This window comes from Syzygium oleosum, unplaced genomic scaffold (assembly GCF_021117445.2).
Source record: "Syzygium oleosum isolate NSW1041296 unplaced genomic scaffold, Sole_v2.1 Sole_v2.30, whole genome shotgun sequence".
In the NCBI taxonomy this organism is placed as follows: Eukaryota; Viridiplantae; Streptophyta; class Magnoliopsida; order Myrtales; family Myrtaceae; genus Syzygium; species Syzygium oleosum.
The window spans coordinates 458166-478053 of NW_026607514.1; the positions used below are offsets into that span (position 1 = coordinate 458166).

A 19888-nucleotide genomic window follows, 5' to 3' on the forward strand; every position below is an offset into this window, starting at 1 on the left:
TTACTGTAGGATCGAGATGGTAGAGAAAAAAAGTATACAAGAGATAATGTCCCCATAAGATTTTATTCTTAAGCATTTTTTTAGGTAATATAAAAAAAACGATTTAATCTCGAGGTCGCGCCATATTAATAAAACCAAACACAATTTAATGAAAAGATCGAATAAGCAAATCAAGGCCGAACCTACATAGGCAGCATGACTTTAAGTAGTCACGATGGACGCAGATTTCAAAAACACAAAAAAAGGATGCGGAAAATTATTCGATAATTAATGAAAATTGAATAATTGATATAATTGATTTCTTATCACATATGAAGTTGTAGATATTATTATTTGCTTTAGTAGCATAATTAGCATGACTTTTAATTCCTGTTGATATTTTATAAGTTCAATTCCTACTTTAATTTAAAAATTAAACAAAAGCTATATGCAAATTAAAAGTCAAGATGTAATTATATCGTATCTTTTTCATCTTAAATAAAGTTAAATTGTTGAAAGATCAAATAAAAAAAGTAAAAATTATTTGAAAGTTCCCCAAACAAGAAAGTTTAATTGTCCTATCCAGACACAATCGAATATTCCACAAAAAACTCAAAATTATGCCTACTGAAATATAAATACGACAAATTTGTCACCAAAAACTACAAATACCTCAATTTTTTTTGTGTCGAGAAAAAATCCGGAACTTATACATAAAACATATATACCCCTATTTCAATTCTTTATAGGATATATTTGTCGCGCTGGTATAATAAGTTCGTGGTTTTTTATGATACAAAAGAAATTAGGGTATCTGTGTCACAATTGATAAATTTAGGATTTTTAATAACACAAAAAAAAATTCGAGATATTTGTGTCATATTGGAGATAATCTAAATTTTTTTTTTGTAATATTAATCCTAAATATTTTTTTTTGGGGGAGGGAAGAAATAAAAAAGACGTTTGGCAAGAAAAAAGAAAAAGCGCAATAAAACCGAAAATAAAATCGTGCTTTCTGCAAGAACTGGGTAACGACTCGGAAATTCGTTTCCTTTGCTTTACAAGTTGTTCGATCGATCGATCGAGATCGAGATAGAGAGAGAGAGAGCGAGAGGGAGAGAGATTGGAGCTTTGCGGTAGAAACCATGAGGATCGTCCGTAAAGACTATGTCCGTAACGGACCCGGAAGCGTTAAGGTACACACCGCCGCCAAATTTCGCAAATTATCCGTGAAAGTTTGCATCTTGATGTGGAATTTAGGCAGAGGTTGTCTGGGTTGATGTTTCTGCAGTCCTTTTGAATGGCTGTAGTTGTGAGGAGTAACGAAGCTCTCTTTGTCGTTCTTTTGTTTTTGTGGGTCAGATGGTGCCGGTTGATTCGGATGATTTGTGGTTTGCTTATAATCTAATTGCTCCTGGAGATTCAGTCATGGCTGCCACTGTCAGGTTAGCACAAGGGGCACTTTCCCTGTTGCTCATTGCTTTGAGTGAGTTGGCTGATATGTGCTTGAAGAAAATAGTCTTGGACTTGAAGTTTTCTATAACAAGTTGCTGTAATGTTCTCTGCTATGCATAATACTGGAAAGCTGCTTCGTTTCGATGCGTTTCCCTGAGTGTACAAGAAAAGAGTTCCTATTAAGCATAAGCAGGCTGGTTTTGGCGGGCTTATTCAGTTTCGAGGAGAAATTGCACACGACTTTTGGTTGGTCCTTCCTTTTAGCCTTGATTTCGATTGAACGTGTCACGTTACAGGAAGGTAATGAGAGAAGCAGCTTCTGGAGGTAGAGATGCCGAGCGGATTAAGCTGAAGCTGGAGATAACAGTCGAGGTACTACTTTTTGTCGTTTTTTTCCCGGTGCTGAAATGACAGGTTCGATGCCAGATAGATTTTTTGTATCTTTATCCTAATGTTTGATACGATGAGGTTAGCAAAAGGGGATTGGTGTGAATTGCAGAGGATATTCATGAAACTAAGTTCACTTAGGAAAGGCCAGTTGAAGCTTGTCTTTCTAAACAGATTAGACTAGTGCATTTTGGGTTTATCAGAAGGCTGTTGGGTAGTTTCAAAAAACGTGATCCCAGGGAAGAAGATGGGAGTATTACAGGCATATGTCTGCCGTCTTGCTAATATTTGATACGATGAGGTTAGCAAAAGAGGATTGGTGTGAATTGATGAGGATGTTCATGAGACTAAGTTCACTTAGGAAAGGCCGGTCGAAGCTTGTCTTTCTAAACAGATTAGACTAGTGCATTTTGGGTTTACCAGAAGGCTGTTGGGTAGTTTCAAAAAACGTGATCCCAGGGAAGAAGATGGGAGTATTACAGGCATATGTCTGCCGTCTTGCTAATATTTGATACGATGAGGTTAGCAAAAGAGGATTGGTGTGAATTGCTGAGGATGTTCATTAAACTAAGTTCACTGAGGAAAGGCCGGTTGAAGCTTGTCTTTCTAAACAGATTAGACTAGTGCATTTTGGGTTTATCAGAAGGCTGTTGGGTAGTTTCAAAAAACGTGATCCCAGGGAAGAAGGTGGGAGTATTACAGGCATATGTCTGCCAGCTTGCTAATGTTTGATATGATGAGGTTAGCAAAAGAGGTTTGGTGTGAATTGCTGAGGATGTTCATTAAACTAAGTTCACTGAGGAAAGGCCGGTTGAAGCTTGTCTTTCTAAACAGATTAGACTAGTGCATTTTGGGTTTACCAGATGGCTGTTGGGTAGTTTCAAAAAACGTGATCCCAGGGAAGAAGATGGGAGTATTACAGGCATATGTCTGCCGTCTTGCTAATGTTTGATACGATGAGGTTAGCAAAAGAGGTTTGGTGTGAATTGCTGAGGATGTTCATGAAACTAAGTTCACTTAGGAAAGGCCGGTCGAAGCTTGTCTTTCTAAACAGATTAGACTAGTGCATTTTGGGTTTATCAGAAGGCTGTTGGGTAGTTTCAAAAAACGTGATCCCAGGGAAGAAGATGGGAGTATTACAGGCATATGTCTGCCATCTTGCTAGAAAAAGGGCAAAGCTGTGCTAAAATTTATTTAAGATAATATCAATTGTTTATTTATTACATTACTTAGGTATGCACTCAGGTGTTTATCTATTGATACATGTGTTTCACATGTTCTTGTCAGGCTGTGGATTATGATAAAGTGGGGTCTGTCTTGCGTATTCGTGGAAAGAACATTCTTGAGAATGAATACGTAAAGGTACACAAATAGTGTTGAGTTCCTTTCATATTACATAGACTGGACAGTTGATGCATTACTGATGTGACATTTTGTTCCCGTAGATAGGTGCATTCCACACTTTAGAACTTGAGCTGAATCGGCCATTTGTTTTAAGAAAGGTATACTCCATTCTTTATTTTATTTTTTCAGTGTGTTGAGCAATGTATTTTTGTTTGTTTTTGCTCTGTCAGTGTATTTATTGGGAGATCTAACGCAAGAGCCTTTTAAGCGACTAGCTTCATTTCATGAGATAAACTGTGCCTGGTCACTAATTCATGGGATCTTGACTGTTTCTATATTGCAGAAGGTGTGGGACTCACTGGCATTAGATGTACTCCATCAGGCCTCTGGTATTCTTTTCTATTCATTTTTTAGAGCATTCCTATAGTTATGGCTACATGCACATGTCTTCTAGGATAAGTCTTTAAATTTTCCATACACCTTACTTGCACGTTACTTAGTCCGTTAAACTATGCTAATCATGGACAATTTCTTATCAACTCTCTCTTTTTCGGACACTGTAGATGATCTCCAGAGTCCAGAAATAAATGGCAAGGACAATTCACTTGAATCATTGATAAATGAGTGGATGGGAAACTTTAGGGTAGCTAAGTAAAAACATACAGTTTCTAACAATCACTAGAATTTATTCGTTTAATAACAAGGGATCAAGTAACAATGTTCATCTTTCCTTTTTCAATGAGGGACCTGCCGTAGGTGGGTAAACCTCAGGCACATGAAATTTCTATTAATCCCAAGGGCCAGATGTAGTGCTAACCAAATGACTAGTTTGGTTAAAACCCTGAACCCGTTTGAGAGATTTAATGCCGAGAAACAATTGGTCATCAATATGGTTTTGGAGTGCTAAATGGAAAGTGAAACACCTCAGTTGATTCAGAATCTATTTAATGACTAAGTTGTTGTGTCAGTTAGCTTTTAACTCTGTGGGATGTTTCAACCTCAGTCACCGTTCGCTCCATTAACTTCAAGATATGAATTCTTGACACAGTTCTTAAAATTATTCCCTGAAGCACCATGCAACTCTTTACTACTAGATTCGTGGAAGTCTTTGTTTTTTTCTTGTTTGAGGGCTGGTCTCTTGCAGTATAGTCTAATCTATGCATCTGCAGACCCTGGAGCAAGTGCCGATCTTGTTGTGATTTTGATGCAAGAAGGATTGGCACATATCTTCCTTGTTGGTAGAAGGTATGATTATGCATGTGAACCACGTCATTTTTAGAGATTTTGGTTAGAATACTTTGTTATCCCTGGTACCCGCTATGTTTTTACCTCAAAGGTATTGATGTAAAATGGAAACCTTATTGAGTAAAAAATGTGGTTCATACAATATAAGGGGGTGAATCTGTTCATCCTCTTTTCAAAATTTTCTAGTTCCAGCACTGCCATAAGCTTGTAGTTGTAGATAATTTTGGCTGCTAGTGGGTATTTAGAAGGCATCAGCTGCTACTGGATAAACTCCGATACTAAGGGCAGTGGATAGCCAGGCCTTTAGGCAGCAAACACTTTTTGATGAATGCGCTACATCGGTGTGTTGTCTGTATTGAAATTAAATGTGCATCAAATGGACATGTTAAAATCTGGAATGTTGCCTAATGGAAGAACTTGAAAGTATTTATTTGTCGTTATATGCGAACATAATATAGTTTTGGCATAGCATCAGGTCCATATGACACATTTGGCTGAGACAAGTATTTTCTAAAGATCATGATAGTACGCCTCCACAATGTCTCATTCTTGCTTACAATCTTTAAAGCTGTTGCCGTATCTTGGGTTTCTGTTTGCTTTCTGTTTGTTTTCTGTTTGGGTGGTGACGTTTCGCATTATTTTTCTGGATTCTTCTTAATCACAGTCATTGTATGTCTAATACTTAAAGATCTTGTCAAAGGCCTCAAGTAATCTTCATGTTAGGGAAAAAATGTTTGTGTGAACATTAAACGATATATTTGATTCATTGTAGAATGCCGTGTATAGCTCGTTTCCGCTCATGTTATTTTTCACTGGTTCCAGGATCTCGCATTCCTTTCATTCTTTTATTATCTTCCGAGTAAATTTCTTTCTCAACCATATAACCCTTGTATGGTCTAAATCTGGCCACACTTGCAGCATGACAACTACTCGTTCTCGGATAGAAACATCGATTCCTCGCAAGCATGGACCTGCTATAGCAGGTTATGAGTCGGTATGTTTCTTACCTGCAGTCAATGGCAATAAATATAACAAAACTGTAGTCTCTTACTGTGTGCCTTTGCACAGGCTCTCAAAAAGTTCTTCGAGAATGTTTTACAGGTTAGTCGATCATTGGAATCATTTAACCGCCACTATGGAAAACTGCTGTCTTTATGTGAATTCTTGTGGAAAGTAGCTAACCACTTTCTTCATTTGTCTTAGGCTTTCCTGAAGCATGTTGACTTTAATGTAGTACGCTGTGCTGTTATTGCCAGTCCAGGCTTTACAAAGGTCTGCGATAAATTCCATTTCTACTTCCTTCTATATATGTTTTATCCCATTACATTATAGTACTGTACAATGCATGAAAGATTTCTTGATTAGTTAATTATATGTTTCTTTTTATTTGTGAATCAGGATCAATTTCATAAGCATCTATTATTGGAGGCAGAGAGAAGGCAGTTGAGGCCCATTATAGAGAACAAGTCACGGATAATGCTTGTTCATACAAGCTCAGGATACAAGTATTATCGATATCTTTGTTGCTTATAGTTTAGATAACTAAAGCTGCTATGTTAAGACAGTACTCTGTAGCAACGGACAAATCTTGGGAATGTAATCTGGTGCAGTTCCTGAAATGTTAAAATTGGAACACTTGTGGTGTTTATCCAGGAAAGAATATGTCTCATCTGACCTATGAGACATTGTCTTGACAATATTATATAGCTTGGTGTCAGAAGCTCCGTCATTGTGTTTGAACGTGTCACTAGTTAAAGTCCTTTTGCATTTCTAAAAAGTTAAAAAAAGGTCCAAAATGCTGTCAAGTGCTTCTAATTAGGGAAATGTATGAAATCAGTGCTTTACAATCTATCTTAAGGATATACATTGAATGTTATACCTACTTTTGTCCCATGTATCAAGTCTTATTTTGACCCTATTTCATTTTTTGTTGTATTTAAATATATTAATTACATCCAATGCTGTAGAGATACCATTTTATATGAGACACAGCAGGTCTCTTCTGCTATTTAATGATCTTCAAGGGATCCGATATAATTATCCGTTTTCAGTGTATTGTGGCTTAATTACTTAGTTGGCGATATTGAATTATGGATATGCAATAAATTTCTTTAGAGGAGAAAAGTGATGGCCAACTGGTTATCTCGTATGCACAGAAAGGACTAGAGAACTACCGGCCAAAGCTAAGGACTAGACAGTCGCACATCTTTCTGTCGAGAGGGATAAATGAGCATAGTAAGACGTATACTCAAAAGAAGCAGACTTTAGCAATGATGATACTGTTCTTTCGTTGGCTTGTAATGTTCTTGTCTTGTGTAGTGGCCATATGCATCTTTGGTTAGTTCTTAAATGAGTATTTCTTCAGGGGCTAGTCTCATTATTGTCAATCATTTCACGAACTACTAATTAAATGTAACTGATAAGCATGCTTTGTTAATTACATCATCCCTTTGCTAATTTACAGGCACAGTTTAAGAGAGGTTTTGGATGCCCCAAATGTCATGAGTATGATAAAAGATACTAAAGCAGCTCAAGAGGTACATAATACTGAACAAAAAATTCTTTATCGTTCAGTTTCTGTCTCAAAAATATCTCTATTGAGTTCTTCATGGAAACAGAAGGCTTTGCCTTGATTACAATTTGTCATTGTATCCTTTCAATACAGGTCCGAGCTCTCAAGGATTTCTTCGACATGCTCTCAAATGTCAGTTTTTATCTTTTTTTTAAATTGTACATTGTCTCCTCATCTTTATATTAACCTATGTCTTGTGATGAGCATTTGGAAAATGTTTAAACAGGCATGCGAGATAATTAGTTGCTGACTGATTGGGCAAAAACCATAAAACAGTGTTTACTTGTTAGAACAGCGTAATCAAAACCAGAATTGGATTCATGTCAAAATGGGCAGTGGTAGTGATTCTCTATCACCAATAAGGAGATACTGAAACAGGGGTCTTTCGTTTTGATGGAGTATTATTGGAAATGATGTTTAAAATTTATCCCGATTTTGTGCAAGAAGGCTTAGTTTAGTGTTGATCCTGTTGTTGTCAGTTGTAGTTGCTGTTGTTGTAATCATAATAATCCATTGCACAATAAATATTTTTAGGACCCGGCCCGGGCATGCTATGGACCTAAGCATGTGGAGGTTGCCCATGAGAGAATGGCTGTCCAGACACTCCTTATCACTGACGATCTCTTCAGGTCAGCCCCTGATCTTTATGCCTATTGTAGCTGCTTGCCATGTGTACAACCTCCGGTTGGAATATGTGGTGTTGTCTTTTCCACACTGACATTGTGTAGCAATTCACTCCTTACACGGACAACCGTTCCCTTTCTCAAGAACTCGCTCAAAATGTCATTATAATATTACACTAATAATTAAAACGATAGCAATAATAAATTATATAGCTTTTGAATAAATCCAAACTGATTAATGTACACTGCAAATCCTTCATATGGATCGTTTGCAATTACTTTAATATTTTCCATGCCTGTTTTCATATATCACAGAGAAATGAAAATTGCTTGCACCAATTCTTGATCTTCCTATATCGGGTGAATGGGATTTTGTTTTTAAGATGGATTAATTGCCGAGCTACTTTAGCTGCCTATTGTGCAACAAAAACTCCACTATTAGTGCAACTATTTAATCAAGTAACCATTCAACAAGAACTTTTGGAACTTTTTGAGAATGCACAGGCCCCACTCTCCGGTTCCCTTCCTAATCTCATCTCCATTTCTATTTTTTTTTTTTGGTAAGGATCATCTCCATTTCTATTTCGTCTGTGTTCTAACTATAATTTTGTTTTTTTAATTCCTTTTCCAGTAACCTCTAACAGAATGACTCGTACATCTTTTTTAAGCGATGTATTGGTCTATAACCCTAATTCTACATGCATGAAATCATTCTTCGTGACAGTGATTAGTTTTTCCTGATAACATCTTGGGGTGTCTCCAGAAATGCCGATGTAGCAACAAGGCAAAAGTATGTGAATTTGGTCAACTCAGTGAAGGATTCAGGAGGCACTGCTCATATATTTTCATCCATGCATGTGTCGGGAGAACGTAAGCATCATTGGTTTCCCTTCTTTTGCGCCAGCTTTAATGCATGTTATCCGTGCTCAGTTTTGTGAGTATAATTGGAGCCCTTGGGCAGTAGCTTATTGAGATAAAGTATTATTGGCACTAAATGAACAGAAAAATGAGATAAAGCTTTGGATTCTGCATATGTTATAATATGTCGGTTGGTACAGATTAAGCTTTTCAACTTTGAATAAACCGGCTTATGAACGTACTTCATGAACAGAACTGGCACAGTTGACTGGGATTGCGGCCATTCTTCGCTTCCCTCTACCTGACCTTGAAGATATAGAGATGTGATCCCGTCATCGCGATAAACTCGGAGGAAGACACGACATAAGACGAGGAAGACGGAATTTGTGTACATATTGTCTGTAGTCAATTTCTGAGGGAAGACACAATAGAAGATGATTTTTGTCAAAAGTTCATCTAATTATGAACAGAATCAGGAATTTGTACTTGTAGCAATCCTCTGGGCATGTGTTTAATAGCAGAGGATGTGGTTTAGTGTGCCGTGTTATGGCTGTGGCATTGCGTGTCTCATTCTCTTGAATAAATCATGTATTAATTGATAGTCCGCCTTAACTTTTTCATAATACGTTATTAGTCGAGGGCCATGCAAGTTTTGTGCAAATTATGAAGATACAAGATGATTGCATCAAAGCATTTTTGGTTGTCCAAATTGTGCCATATGTAATGCTGTGGCATTGCATGTCCGAGGTTTTTTCAAGAGTGTTTTGGGTTTATTTTGGTGCGCATAGCTTTAGTGAAGAAACAGGCTAAAATAACAGGTCCTCCAGTAAAACAAGAAATAGGACGATGGAATTCAAGTTAAATGACAAATAGAGCTAATTCCGTTGAAAAACACTACGCCAAAGTCACAACACCAGATTCGACATTCATCATGATCTACCAAACTAGCGGAACTACTTGTCATCAATCATTGTAGTCGCCATCCGTGGCGATCCGGTCCATTATCTTGGAGACCACCTCTGCAGACTCCCTCAAGAGCTTGATGCTCCTGTTCAGCTTCTCGCGCTTCGCTGCCACCGCTGGCGCTTCCTCCAGCATTCTCTCGATGCCACCGCTGCCGTTGGGCCCGATCAGCTCGCCCACAATCTCCATCTCCATCTCCTTATTAACCAAGTTCTGCACGCTGAACAGCAGATGCAGTGCCATCGAGTCGACAAACCTCCTCAGCACAATCTTCCAGTATGCCATCATCCTCATCTTCAGATCGAACGCCTGCTGAATAAGCTGCTTTCGATGCCTGAGATTGCCCACGTCAACTTCCCCGATCCCCTGGAGGACAATGTTGCTAGGCTTCGACTCATCGTTGATCGCCTCCATGAACATGTCCTGCTGGCACATCAATTTGTTCCACTCCGACATGTACTCAGGGTTGCAAGTGTAGTCAGTGAGCTTCTCCATTTCAACAATTTCCATCATCCTAATCATCGCCTTCTCCTTCATCTTGTTAATCAGATTGCACGCTGCTCTTCTCGTCAAAGACTGAAGCTGAGGATAATTCTCTGAGTGTCGCATCAACACTCTGATCACAACGCCCTCGATGTAGTCCCATACACGAACCACAAAACTAAGTGGCTTGCTCGATACCCGCTTCACCTTCTGCTGCAAGACAGTGACGAAGGCAGTGCGAGGGAGGAAGTTAGGGAGCCCGATCCCTTTGGCCTCTTCCAAGACATCCATTTCCTCCAACATAAAGTTAATCCTCGGGTCATTCTCGGTGCAGTTTTGGAGCTCATCGGAGTAGTGGTTCAGCATCTCCACCAGCCTGGCCGTGCAGTGCATGTTCTTCTCGTCCGGGTACTCATCAAACTCGCCTCGCAGCAAGACTTTCCTCAGCGACTCCTTCGCCAACCCCATGATCTGCATGAAGGCTGTCATGGCCTCTGCGACCGAGGACAGATTCTTGGGCATCCTCTTAAGCTCGGCGACGTTTGCATTCAGCTTGTCGTTGATCTTCCTGACGATCTCGGGCAAACACTTGGCCATAATGGTGGCTTGAATCTGCATAAGCTTTTGCGCCAACACAGGCACACCAACGATGGACTTGTCAATCATGGACAGCTGAGGGTGCATGTCGAACAGCTTCGCCTCTTCCAGCCTCGCTTCTTCGTAGGACTCGTCACCAATCCGGTTCCTCACACAAACGTAACCAAGTCCTATATTGACATCATCGGCCGTAACCTTTTCGTGCAAGCCCTCAGGAGCTTTATCAGCCTTTGTGACAACGGCTAGAGTCCTCTTGCCGGTCTTGTCCACCATCTGCAACATAAAGACGAATTATCGTATAGACTCAATTCCCAGAGTTAATTTAATTATTCGAATTGATACAGGAGCCAAGCTTGTCTAGGTATACTTACTTGAGACATCCTTATGGACTCGCAAGTGGAGAAGTCGACGGTTGCAGACAAGACATTGAGGATGATGCTCTCCTCAGGCCTAATGTACTCCATGATCATCTCGGAGATCTGCTCGTAGATGTTCTCGGGCTGGCCGTGCACGGGCACTCTTGTGATTCCCGGCAAGTCGACCATCGTCAAGTCCGGGACGCCCACTTTCTTGACGACCAGCGTCAGCGGGGCGTTCGATATGCCCTTCCCGTGGCCCGCGATCTCCTCGGTGGCGGCATTAATAGCTTCCGAGATGTGGGCCTCGTCAGTGTGGACAACTTTGCCGTTGAACTCAAGGTAGAGCTCGGGGCGATCGGCGTAAGGATTGTCTTGGAGTCGCATTATGAGGGGGACACGGGTGCAAATTCCCTGCCCTCGCGGCAGGTTGATGCCCGCGAGGGACTCGAGGACGCTCGACTTGCCGGAGGACTGGTCGCCGACGACAACAATGGTGGGGAGCTGGATGCCCTCCTTCATGACCATCAGGTTTCGGAGCCTGTCGACAGCGTCGAGCAGCGGGCGGATCCGGTCGTTGTAGGAGGCAGCCAGCGGCTGCGCGTGGGCGACGGACACGGTGAGAGCGAGGTCTTCGCCATCTTTGGCCGCGGGTTTGACAGTGATTCTAGGCTTAGAAGCGGTGATCTTGCCGGCTCCAACCATTCTCTCTCTCTCTCTCTCTCTCTCTCTCTCTCTCTCTCTCTCTCTCTCTCTCTCTCTCTCTCTCTCTCTCTCTGTGTGTTGGCGATGAGTGATGCGAGAATCGAAAGCAAGACATGCAGGAAGGAGAGAGGGGGCGGTGTAATTTATAGAGAGAATCGACGCATGCCTGTGAACAGGGTTGGATGGAATGCACTCATTGAATTGCTGATAAGTATCAACTTTCTTCGATGGAGGCGTTTGGTGTTTCGATGCGCGGAAGACGAAAGGGCGAGGACTGATCCCAAAAGAAGAAGAAGACGAAGAAGCAGCCCCAGCGATGGCTGTTCTTTTCCTTTTTCTTCGGTGTTTTCCGATGACGAAATGATGGCTGATGATCTCCATGATCGTCTGGCCTGATGGTTTTCTCTAGGCTCGATGCAGGGCCGTGCAAAGAAGACGAAGCGACCTACGTGCTCCTGCAACTGCATGCATGCATGCATGGACAAAACACGTAAGAGCTCATCGAGTGTCAGGGGGGTTTATGCACTAACTAATCTTGATTAAGAAGATTATTAGTAAAGTACGTTTTGAGGACGAGTGATTGGCGTACCGTTGTTCAAAGGCCGAAACCCTAACGAAAATGAAAGCAAGAACCTCGCCCTCCGCTCGAATCTCGTTTGCCATCGGCTGAACGTCAGAGGAGAAAGTATTTCGTGTATTGAATTACCGACACCATGTTGCCCGAGGCAGGTCACCTCGCCTATTAGTCATTTGAGTATGGATTAAAGGGCTTTAACATTCCATCAATTTGATAACCCACTCGGTTACAAGCTTACGTTACTGAGCTCAGCAAGAATGTAACGAACTTAATATTATATTATTTAGCTAAATTAGTTTGTTAGAAAAAGGTGTTGCTTATACTGTTTCGTATGTATTATAAATGTCGGCCTAATACCCTAAAAAACTACAAACTTTAGCTTTTGTCCAAATTTTACCTTTTGTTTCATAAAAAACCTCTAACTTTAGGTCTTGTCCCAATCCTACTATAAACTTTTTTTTGTCCTATAAAAAATCCTCAACTTTCGATCCAGTCTCAATTTTATCCTAAACTTTTTTTTATCCTACAAAAAACTCCCAACTTTAAGTCTTGTCCCAATTTTACCTTAAAATTTTTACAATCTCATAAAAAGCCACAAACTTTTACTTGAGTCACAAATTTATATCCATTAAACCTCCATCCAAAATTTCTCGTTGATAACTGAGAGATGGAAAACTCTCAAGCACGAGCTGTTCGAGAGTACCAAGCACAAGCTCTCCTATCGCAAGAGATATAACATTCCCAAGTAGAAGAGATTGACCAGCGAAAAATCACTAAGGAGATTTTGACGAAAGGTTAATGGAGAGCAGATTTTGGACTCAAATAAAAGTTGGTGATCTTTTTTAGACAAAAAAATTAGGGAAAATTCCAAATAAGGGCATGAAGTGTCATCATTTTCTCAAATAAGGACATGAAGTGGACTTTGTGTCAAATAAGGACCTGAAATGGCATGTTAGTCTCAAATAAAGACCTGAGTGACCATGAGAATTTCAAATAAGGGCCTGAAGTGGCCATGAGAATTTCAAATAATGGCCTGACTTCTCTAGTCACCGGACGGCGAAATATTCCGGCCGGTGACCGTTAAGGTCAAGGGCATTTTCGTCCAAAAATAATTTTAATTTTTTCTTTTTCCTTTCCTTTCCTTTTTTTTTTTTCCTTTTCTTTCTTTTTTCCTTTCTTTTCTTTTTTTCATTTTCTAATCTTCTCTTTGTTTTGACAGTGACCGGCAAAGCCCGGGAAGGGCTGGGCGAGGGTCGCCCTCGCCCGATCTGGCAAGGGCCAGCGAGGGATGGCCTCGCCGGATTTGGGCGAGGCCAATCTCGCCTCGGCGAGGCGATCCTTGCCCTGGGCGAGGGCCTGCCTCGCCTAAGGTGAGGGTCGCGCCGGCCACCCGTCGCTCAGGTGAGGTCGGCCCTCGCCTGTGGCTTTCGAGGACGGCCTCGCCTAGGGCGAGGGTCGCCTCGCCCGGCAGCTGGTGAGGCGACCCTCGCCAGCCCTCGCCCAGAGCTGGCGAGGGTTGGCTCGCCCATGGTCTGCGAGGTCGTCCCTCGCTTGTTGCTAGCGAGACCACCCTCGCCCAACCCTCCCCAGGCTTCGCCGGCCACCCGTTGCCTAGGCGAGGTCGGCCCTCGCCTATGGCTTTAGAGGGCAACCTCGCCCAGCCCTCCCGAGGCTTTGCCGGCCGACCACCGGGGAAGCACAAAGAGAAACCAGAAAAAGAAAAAAGAAAAAAGGAAAGAAAAGAAAGGAAAAGAATTCAAAAAAGTTAAAAAGACATAAATGCCCTCACCATTTAGAAAGTTAGGCCCTTATTTGAAACAGAAATAAGCACTTCAGACCCTTATTTGACACAAAATCCACTTTAGACTCTTATTTGAGAAAATAAGGGGCACTTCATGTCCTTGTTTGACACAAAGTCTACTTCAAGTCCTTATTTAAGAAAATGAGGGCACTTCAAGCCCTTATTTGAAATTTTCAAGAAAAAATTATTGGACCTAAAGCTGGGATTTTCTTAGGTTTAGGTATAATTGATACTGGACCTAAAGTTAAGGATTTTTTATGAGACAAAAAAGTTTAGCGTATAATTGAAACTGGATCTAAAGTTAGAGGTTTTTTATGGGACAAAAAAAGTTTACGGTAAAATTGGGACATGACCTAAAGTTAGAGGTTTTTTATGAGACAAAAGGTAAAATTGGGACAAGAGTTAAAGTCGGAGGATTTTTAGAATATTAGGCCTATAAATGTCCCACAGTTTTATAAATTGCTATCTAGCTAAGTATCATTGAATGATTTAGGTAATTTTATTGTGTGCACATATTATATATATATAAGGAAACTGTCCAAAACTTTATTACCTTGGCTTCATTTGGTTTCGGCACATAGTTAATGTAATTTTGATTAAAGGTATGTTTGTTTCACCGAAAACTTCATGATAAAGGAAAATATTTTCTATGAAAATCATTTTTAAAGAAAATTGTTAGTTTTCATATATTTAGTAGTTTAGGAGAGAGAAAGGGGAAATCGTTTTCCCTAAATCTAAATTTTTTCCTTTCAGGAAAACGTTTTCCGCAAATTGATTAGTTTTCTGTCATCCAAACACCAGAAAGCCAGAAAACAATTTCCCGAAAACAATTTTTCTTTGAACAAATAGACCCTAAAAATTTCAAACTCTTCAGCACTATCTATATAAATCGAAATTCACCAGTAGAATTATCCAGCAAATTTCAGTCATTCACTAAACTAACTATAGTTCAAACAAAAAGAAAATTCATCTCTATTCATACGAATTATGAAACATGATACGTACAACAGGCCGAATATTTCCACCCAAAATTAATGTTGTTATTGCAAAACGGCGGTGTGGCGTGTAAACTCCGGTGTGTCTGCCGTCTCGCCCGAGCAACCAACTGAGCTGAGCAATGGCGACCACCTCTGCCGCTCTCGCCCTCGCTTCTCCTTCCTCTTGTCCACTCCCTCTCTCGCCCCTCGCCCTCGCTCTCACACTCATCCTCACTCCAATCCCTGTCCGCTTCGTCTGCCTTTCCTCCAACCCGGTCATCGCTTATATTCTGGTCCGTCGGAGGCCGACAGCGGCAATTTGGACTTCCGGGGGTTCGGCGAGTCGACGGCATTTGCTCCGATGATTTGATTGAAGGGGATGCGAACGGTGTAGAAGAGTTAGATTCTTCCTGTCAAAGCCTTGAGATCTCTCCCCTCGATAGTTATCACGATGTCGCTTGCCTTGGTACAGTTACCCACTTAGTCTGTCAAAAGTGGTTCCTGATTCAGCTAAAGCAGTGTGATGTTTAATGTCATCAGACGCACCGAATCATATTCAGCATTCAGTGAAGTTATCAAGCAAGCTCTAAATTTGGTAGAGTCAGATCAAGAGAGAAAAGAAATGATTTTGAAATGTTCGTTGCATCTTCTGTCAGATCCCCGAGTTCATTTATGAATTTCATCAGTTTTCTTTCACTTCCACGTGCGATCATTTTCTTCGATCCCTCTCATCCCCGACGCGAAAACCCAGAATCGTCTCGACTTGTGTCGATGGCATCGAGCAAATTCCTCGCGTCCTTTGCACCGGGTAAAATTTGAACTATATTACGCGTGAAAGATTCGAATTTGACACCCGAAAATGAGATCAAAGCATAACCCTCCACACGCCTCAACAATTGCACGTAGTATGAAAGTTAAAGCCCGGGCTCCAACTGGTAAGCAAAGAACACCATCGCTGTCCTTTGCTGACAGAAGAAAACGAAGCAAACCTTTCTTTCTTGGGATGAAGAAAAGGGAGAGATTAAGCTTCCAGCAATGGCAATGGCGAAATGGAAAACCAGAAACAAAGCAAATGGCACGGGAAAGCACGCAACTTCTCAACCATGAACATCGCCCATGAACTCAAAGCAAGCAGTACATCAAAAGCTATCCCCAACATCATCTGCTCCACCTGCTTCTTCTTCTCCTTCTTAAGTTCAGCTATAGACACAATAAAAGCATGCAGACTACACACACACAACGCTCACTGATCCCTAAGCTGCGCACTGTCACAGGCAAAAACCCTAGCCCTAGCCGCCGAGCTGATCGACCCAGGTGTCGATGACGTCCCCGTCGTCCATGCCGATATCATCTGCCGACTTGGCCTCCGGGATCCGCGCGCCCTCGTAGGTGAACCGCACGAAGTGGCGCGGCAATCCCCTGCGACCGCAGTAGTGGGTCATGAGGGCCCTGAGCGGCATGCTGCGGTCCAGCAGGTAGACCACGTCGTCCTCCTTCTGGTTCTGCACGCGGAGGTGGATGGGGTCGGGCAGGCTGGTCTCGCGGCCCACGTATTTCAGGTACACCAGCTTCGTCTCCATTCCCGCAATGTCCATCGATGAACACGGAGATAGATTATCGAGGCGTCTCGTTCCTTTCTTCTGAAGGGGAAGTGCAGCTTTGCTGTACCAGCTGTTGCCAAGCGACCGTTCCGATGCTAATCCTGGAAGCATGACAGTCCGCTGCAGAGCGACAGTGCAAGGCGAAGGGGCCAGCCACAAATCCTTTTTGTACACTTAGCTGATGGATATACTACAATCATTCATTGCTGATGAAGCATTATCCTTTTTCAATGGAGTCGTTTGGAGTTTCGATGCGAGGAAGATGATCGTTTGGCCTGGTTTTCTCAGGGCTCGATGCAGGGCCATGCATGAAGACGAAGCGACCTGCGTGTGCTGCAACTGCATGCATGCATCGACGAAAACGCAAGAGCCCATCGAGCGTCAAGGGGTTTATACAGTAATTAATCTTGATTAAGAACATGATTAGTAAAAGTACGTTTTAAGGATGAGTGATTGGCGTACCGTTTCCATGCTCAAAGGCCGAAACCCTAATGATAATGAATGCAAGAACCTCGTCCTCCGCTCGAAACTTATTTGTCATCCGTTGAACGTGTACGTATGAGAGGAAAAAGTATTTCGTGAATTAAATTACCGTCATGAGATCGCGTGAAATAGGTCACCTCGCCTAGGTAATCTAAGTATGGATTAATGGGCCTTAGCTTGTTTAGCTAGCCCCGCCTATTAATGACATTCCATCGCTTTAATAGCCCACTCGATCGTAAGCTGGTGTTACCGAGCTCGGCAAGTACGTAAGAAACTTATATCACATGACTTGGCTAAAGTAGTTTGTCATAAACAGTGTTGCTTCTCTTGTGTTTTTATGTATTATAAATGTCTTGAGTTCTGCGTAAAAAAAGTTTGAGTATTTTGTTTGGCCCAATTCCCAAAAAAAACACAATTTTTACCTTGACTGACAATTTTGGCCAGAATTTATTTTTGTCTCGTAAAAAATCATCAACTTTCACTTAAATTTCAAATCTGGTCCGAACAATTTGAAAATTTCACATTACGGAGGTCATATTTGAGACTAGAGTAAAGGTTAATGCTATTTATTGATATAAATAAAAGTTCGGATCATAATTGTCACTCAAGATAAAATTGGGGTTTTTTTTAGAATGAGCCCTCTTTTGTTTACGGGGATGTAGATACTATCTATACAACACCAAAATGCTTTTTTGTATAATTAATCCTTTTTTTTTCATTGCTTAATTATTGAAACATTGAAATGCGTCGTCTAGGACGACACCACGGTTTTTCTTTACATACAAATATTACCCAGTGAAGGTTGAGGGAAAAATTGTCAAAAAAGTCTTATACCTATTGTACGGCAGCCAATTCAGTCCTAAACCTTTTTAATTCTTGCCAATTCAGTCCTTCCGGCTAATTTTGGCCGGCTGCCGCTGAAGTGGCCGCCGGCCGTCCAGCCAACGCTGACGTGGCAATTTATTATTATTATTTTTTAATTTTTTAATCTTTTTTAATCTTTTTTTTTCTTTTTTTTCTGATTTCTTCCTCTGGCCGGTCCGGTGACCGGCGGCCGGCCAGAGAGGAGGGCCGGCGAGGTCGACCTCGCCGTCGCCTGGGTCGACCTCGCCACTGCTGAGGCGAGGCCGACCTCGCCATTGCCTGAGTCGACCTCGCCGTCGCCTGAGTCGACCTCGCCGTCGCGACCCAGGCGACGGCGAGGTCGACCTCGCCGGCCCTCCCCTATGTCTGGTCGCCGGTCGTCGGACCTGCCAGAGGAAGAAATCAGAAAAAAAGGAAAAAAAAGAAAAAAAAAGATTAAAAAATTGAAAAAATAATAATAAAAAATTGCCATGTCAGCGTTGGCCGGACGGCCGGCGCCGGCCGGCGGGCACGTCAGCGCCGGCCGGCGGCCACGTCAGCGCTGGCCGGTCAAAATTGGCCGGAAGGACTGAATTGGCAAGAATTAGAAGGGTTTAGGACTGAATTGGCCGCCATACAATAGGTTTAGGACTTTTTTGACAATTTTCCCGAAGGTTGAGTATTGCATTGTTATATCTCTTAATCATTATACTATAAAAACTTCTTTCTTTTTTTATTCAAATTTTTTTTGCTTGGTTGAATGTATTATCATTTCCTTTTATATGTAAACATTTTGTTAATACCACGAAAAACCATAAACTAGTATATCTGTGACAAATTTACCTAAAATTAATTTTTTTTACCACCAAAAATCCTAAACTGGTACACATGTGACAAATTTATCACAAACTAATTTTTTGACCACAAAAAAATTATAAACTGGTATACAGTATACTTGTGACAAATTTACCCTCCGTTAAATTATAATAATACCATGAAAAATTACAAATTGATAAACATGTGACAAATGGAGGGGTAAAACCCCAAACTGGTATACCCATCAACTGCAGCGTATCATTTAACTCAGTAATTTAACGGTAAAATTAAACGGAAACTAACGAAGGGTAAATTTATCGCGGGTGTACCAGTTTGAGGTTTTTGATGGTAAAAAATTAATTTGATGTAAATTTATCACAGGTATATCAGTTTATGGTTTTTCGTGATATTAACCCTTTGTTATATGCTTGATATTGGCCAATCAAGAATTCTATGTAAACCTTTTGTTTTTATGGAAAAACTGATTTTAACTCTTTTGTACAGTTAAGGCTTTTTTTTACCATTTTTATGAGATGCTATCTAGCTAAATATCATTGAATAAATTAGGTAACTTTATATTATGTAAACATCTTTATATTTGGAAAAGGGTTGGAAAAGATGAAACTGCGTGACACTTTATTCCCTTGACTTCATTTGGTTTTGGTACTTTAGTTGACGTAATCATTTGGTTTTGGTACTTAGGCTCCGTTCGTTTGGCGGAAAATATTCTCTTTTTGGAAAAAATTTTCCCGGAAGTCATTTTCCTGAAAAATATTTTTCCGGAACATAATTTTCCGGTGTTCGGTGACCAATATGAAAAAGCTTTGAAAATATTTTTTGCCGGCGTCCGGCGGCGGCGGCAGGCGACCGACGGCCAACGTCCGGCATCCGGCGGCGGCCGCGGCGGAGGCGGTCGGCGACCCGTGGCCGGGTCGGCGACCGGCGGCGGCCGCGGAGACCTTAGTGAAGAAGAAGAAGAAGCTCCGGAAAATGATTTCCGCTTTTGAAGAAGCGGAAGTCATTTTCCGTAGACTTAGGCTATTTTGTGAAGGAGGGAAGGAAAATATTTTCCCACTGAAAACGTTTTCCGCCCCCCGAACACCGGAAAACCCGGAAAATATTTTCCGGGAGAATATTTTCCGCCAAACGAACGGAGCCAGTTGATGTAATTTTGACTAGAATTAGATATCAATAAAAAATGGAAAAGTGAAACAGAAATGAAA

General features: G+C 41.3%; 2 protein-coding genes across 3 annotated transcripts; one reads left to right on the forward strand and one right to left on the reverse strand.

The window, feature by feature from the left end:
• The first annotated feature begins 996 nt into the window (after positions 1–996).
• LOC115661308 (protein PELOTA 1) lies at positions 997–9153 on the forward strand. 2 transcript variants are annotated; one of them, XM_030583611.2, is made up of 16 exons: positions 998–1175; positions 1342–1424; positions 1731–1806; positions 3109–3183; positions 3267–3323; positions 3509–3554; positions 4335–4410; positions 5329–5404; positions 5479–5511; positions 5614–5682; positions 5809–5915; positions 6875–6947; positions 7076–7114; positions 7517–7611; positions 8369–8475; positions 8717–9153. In XM_030583611.2, exons 1-16 carry the CDS (start codon positions 1125–1127, stop codon positions 8788–8790), a joined length of 1137 nt encoding a protein of 378 aa, XP_030439471.1. In that variant the 5' UTR covers positions 998–1124; the 3' UTR covers positions 8791–9153. The 2 variants fall into 2 exon arrangements, with proteins under 2 accessions (XP_030439472.1, XP_030439471.1); XM_030583612.2 differs by lacking the exon at positions 5479–5511 and having other exon boundaries at positions 997–1175.
• A 117-nt stretch (positions 9154–9270) lies between these two features.
• On the reverse strand, positions 9271–11567 carry LOC115661307 (dynamin-related protein 4C-like). Its single transcript, XM_030583610.2, has 2 exons — positions 10878–11567; positions 9271–10779 (listed from the first exon to the last, which is right to left on the reverse strand). Exons 1-2 carry the CDS (start codon positions 11565–11567, stop codon positions 9427–9429), a joined length of 2043 nt encoding a protein of 680 aa, XP_030439470.1. The 3' UTR covers positions 9271–9426.
• Between the last annotated feature and the right edge of the window lie 8321 nt (positions 11568–19888).